The sequence below is a fragment of the Hylobates moloch genome, unplaced genomic scaffold, assembly GCF_009828535.3.
Source record: "Hylobates moloch isolate HMO894 unplaced genomic scaffold, HMol_V3 SCAFFOLD_5, whole genome shotgun sequence".
Classification (NCBI taxonomy): Eukaryota; Metazoa; Chordata; class Mammalia; order Primates; family Hylobatidae; genus Hylobates; species Hylobates moloch.
Window position 1 is genome coordinate 22459933 of NW_026652280.1, and position 4309 is coordinate 22464241.

General features: G+C 48.5%; 1 protein-coding gene across 1 annotated transcript; it reads right to left on the reverse strand.

Annotated features, from left to right (window-relative positions):
• Nucleotides 1–355: 355 nt before the first annotated feature.
• Nucleotides 356–1903, reverse strand: BOD1L2 (biorientation of chromosomes in cell division 1 like 2). The gene has a single exon (XM_032151701.2). The coding sequence runs from the start codon at nucleotides 1674–1676 to the stop codon at nucleotides 1140–1142; it is 537 nt and encodes a 178-aa protein (XP_032007592.1). The 5' UTR covers nucleotides 1677–1903; the 3' UTR covers nucleotides 356–1139.
• Between the last annotated feature and the right edge of the window lie 2406 nt (nucleotides 1904–4309).

Genomic DNA, 4309 nt, shown 5'->3' on the forward strand with positions numbered 1-4309 from the left:
CTAGCTACTATAGTAAGTGTGGTCATCCCTTATGAGATCTATGGGAGCACAGAGGAAGGAGTCTGTCACTCCTGCTTAGATGGGGGCTGGGCATGATGTGTGGCTCCTCAGGAGCTGAGTCTTAAAGGAAGGTAGGAGTGGTTGAGAGCATTCCCTTCACAGTGAGCAGAGAGAACACAGGGTGTCCAAGATAGTCATGGGCATGGTCGTCATATGAGAAATGACAGTGTATGGGGCAGCAGAGGTGACCAGGGGCCCCATTATCATGGGCCTCATAAACCATGCCAGGTGTCTGACCTTCTAGAAATATCAGAAAACTGACGGAGCTTAAAGAGGACAAGGATGTAAATCTGCATTTCTTTTTTGTTGTTGCTGTTGAAAGATAAGCCATTTATTGACCATCCACTTTTCTAATACAACACAAATGTGAGAATAACATAAACACACCCAAGACTCACTAGCCCCTGAAAGACAGGAAGCAGCCCTGGACAGAGAGTCTGCAAATGAGTTTCCTTATACCTAATGTCTGAACTTCTCACTTATTCCAGGGTTTCATGTTTTGTTATCTCTTACAAAGGAAAGGAAACTGGCTAGAAGATTCATGTACAAGAAGGTCACAAATTTAAAGCTATCTGACACTAATGTTGTATACAATCTAGTTTGCAACTCTGAGAGACAATATCAAATAAGTACTGTCAAATACTCCTCCCAGTTAACCTTTACTGTCATTGTTCTTTGAAATCGTCTTTGGGATTGGTTATGTTCTGTCGCTGTAGCTTTCGTTTATCCCAGAGCACAAACTCTAAAATCCTTGTGCAGTCTCCAGGTTCAAGTATAGATGTCTGTTTCAGGACAATCCCGGGTGGCGGTAGTGTTTCCCTCTCTGTAGTGTGTGCTTGGTGTCATGCCCTTGGAAAGGCTGGCCAAATGGCAGCGCAATGCAGGGGGCAAGGCGGTCAACTTTCTCTCTGCCGAACTTGCTTCCCTTTCAATCTGGTCACTGCTCATGGTCGAGGTGGAAATCTTGAGCTCAGTGATGAACTTGGCCTATCTTCAGTCTGAAACTGCACTCTTATGTAACCGAATCCATTTCTTCACCAAAAATTAAATAGCGCTTTCAAAAGCTGTCAGGCATATTCTTAGGAAGTGTCCTGAGACGGAGCTGGAGGGTCCTGGCCTTCCGGCTCTGGAGGGAGTGCTGGCACAGCTGCTTCTTTCTGGGCCACCAGGAATTCATGAATTACTTGTTCTATTTGTGGCCTGAAGATGTGGTTTAGTTTTGGATCCACCACCTGAGAAATAATCCTGTCCACTCCAGCTTCTGACCTCCCTGACTGAACCACACTCCGCCTCAGACCATCGCGCAGTTGGTTTTCGTTCGTTGGAGGATTCCATTCCTGCTTATCCAGATGTGTCGACACAAAATTATCCGCTTTCTGGCTCAGGTTTTGGTAAGCTGGCTTGGTGTCCACATCAGCCTTGCAGTCCCGGCGGAAGCTGTCAAAAAGGCCCCGGCTCTTGAGCTGCCCCACGATGAAAGCGATGAGCCGAGGGTCGCCAGGGAGTAACGAGGCCGGGTCGATGGGGCCGCCGCCCCCGCTGGCCCGGGTTGCGCCCGTGGCTGCCCCCGCAGAGGCCTGGCCCGCACCGCCGCTGCCGCCGCCGCCATCCGCCATGGCTGCGCACCGGGCCCACAGGGAGACCGACTATAGCTTCTTCTCCAGGACAGAAAGCCTAGAATGTGTAGAGGTGGCTAAAGGGGCGGTGAAGGAGGAGGGCCCCAAGGAGGCAGCGGCGGAGGTGATGGTGGTGGTGATGGCGGCGGGGGCGGCGGTTGGGGCGGCGGCGGGGGAGGCCAGCTCCAGACCGCGGAGGTTGTGGAAGACTTGGCAGCAACCGCCTGCTGGATTCCAAGCACGCTCCAGATGGCATCACCGTTGACCTTTGCATTGTGGGGCGGGAACCGTAATCTGCATTTCTTAAAAGATCTCTAACAGGAAGGTGGGAAACAAATGGTAGTGGGCAAGGGATAAACAGGGGGACGATTTCAGCAACAATTTCAATGCCCTAAGAAGGAGATGGCGAGGAGTGAACGATCTTGGTGGCCTGGCAGGTGAAGAAGGTAACAGGGATACAAGACATATTTAGGAGATAGACTCATCCCAGGGATTGGAGAACAACTGGGTGAGGGGCGAGGGAAAGGAGAGGGCCAAGGATGACCCCCAGGCTTCTCACTTGGGCAGATGTATGGAGGTGCCATTTACTAAATGGAGAACAGGTATAGAGGTGAAGGTGGGAGACAGAGACATGATCATGCATTCCATTTTTATTTACTAGTTTAAGATGGGTATGGGTTATTCAGGTGCAGACATCTGCCTATGAAGTCCAAAGAAACAAGGACTTGGGGCTGGGGAGAGACATCTATCTCACTGAAGATAGAGACTATAGGTAGCAATTACAATGGAGAACTTAGAAGAGATAGAGGAACACCTGGAGAGCCCATGAGGGGTACTGAGAACAACACTAAAAAGATGGAGGGAAAACTACAAGAGCCTAGGATCATGGACTACAAAAGGGCACATTTCATGAAGGCCATGGGTGAAATGCCACACTATGTTCCACAAGGTGTCCATTGGCCTTGGTAGCCATTGATGAGCCTAGGGCGGAGGCGTCAGTCAGAGGGAGGTCATTTCAACAAGAGAACTGTATTGCAACCAAGAGCCACAAAAGGCAACCACATCCAGCGCCATCCAATAGAGAAGTGCAGGTGCACAGAAAGAACCTTCTATCAATATTTCAAGAGAAAAGCAGATCCCTGATTTCGCCCCAACACTCACTTCCCTGAATTAAAATGCCCCTGAAATGTAGACACCAGATTGTTCTATAAGCCCTAACATAACTTAGAGATAGTATATTTCACAAAGAAAGTTTGCACAACAGACTCTGTCAATAACCTCACCGCATAGCCTCTGACCTACAAGTACAGATGCCTCAGAGGGACGTTATTCTGAATCTCATCCCACAGGAGACAATGAACCTACCAAGACTTCACCACAGCAACACCCCACCTGCACTCCTCACCATCCCCATGATCAGCTCGACAATTCAGTTCCATTTTTTTTTTAATTAATCAATATTTATTGAGGGACTAGTCAATGTGGCCCTGTGCTAAGCTTTGTGGAGCTTTCCACGTGCCCGGCCCAGTCTAACAGTCAATAAATGTTTTCTGTGGCTGTTGTTTAAAACAGGTAACATGGCCAGCCTTTGAAAAGCTTACAATCTAGTTGGAGAGGGGAGATGTTGACAGAGAAAACCATTCAGGACATACACAAGCTCCATGGGAACTTAGATGCAACATGCACACCTAGCATGGTGCCTGGAACAAAAGAGAGGCACCGTTAATATTTGCAGAATAAAGACTGCACAGATGAAAGGAGGGTGTCCCTGTCATGTGTTGGAGAACACTGAAGGCTGGGAGAATGTGGCAGATGGAAGAAGACTTTGCAGAAGTGCTGGAGCCTGAACTGAGTCTTTGTTTATCCCCTCACTGTGCACGAGCCCTTCAGATTGTGCAGGAGTTCTCTTAGAATGCAATCACCTATGTGGATCCAAGATGAGATCTATGGGGTTCTCCAATCACAGTCTCACCTACAGAGGGACACTTACCTAAGCTTTTGAAAGTGATGGTAATAACAATCATATTGCAGTGTTCCATTCTGTGCTGAAAAATGTTCACTGTCAAACACCTTTTCTCCACTTCCTCCCCAAGTCTTAAATAGTGTGCTGGCATGGTTTTTCTGAACAGCTGACTTGTGTATTATTTGTAATCATAGACGTTAAGTTACCATAATTATCTCGTCACCTTGGATCAGGGTTTAGGGCACAGGACAGTTCTCACCTCTCACCAAGGTTTCAAACCACTGCTCCCGGTTGCCTGGCAAACTATAAGGCCACTAGAATAACTTCCCTGACCTCTAGCTGACCTGCAGGGATCAATGAACAATTAATTACTATCATCCCGCTCTGGGAGAGATAGCACACTGCCATTTCTCAGTTACAACTGGAAGTGCCCCTTGGCTGACAGCTGCCTGTCGGACAAGGCAAGCCCCATGCTGATTCAAACCAGTGCCTCCTACCGCAACTACACACACAGATACACACAGGCACATGCCATCTAACTCAGACAACATCCATTCCCCCACCACACCCACCCACAATCACACAGATCACACCATCTTCCCACCCACTAGTCCCACACCTGCAATCACGCTAGTGTCAGACTCTGAAATGTAGATACCAGAGTGTTCTA

Coding starts and splice junctions, on each gene's coding strand:
- BOD1L2 (XM_032151701.2), bottom strand. CDS start 1,676: ATGGCGGATGGCGGCGGCGGCAGCGGCGGTGCGGGCCAGGCCTCTGCG.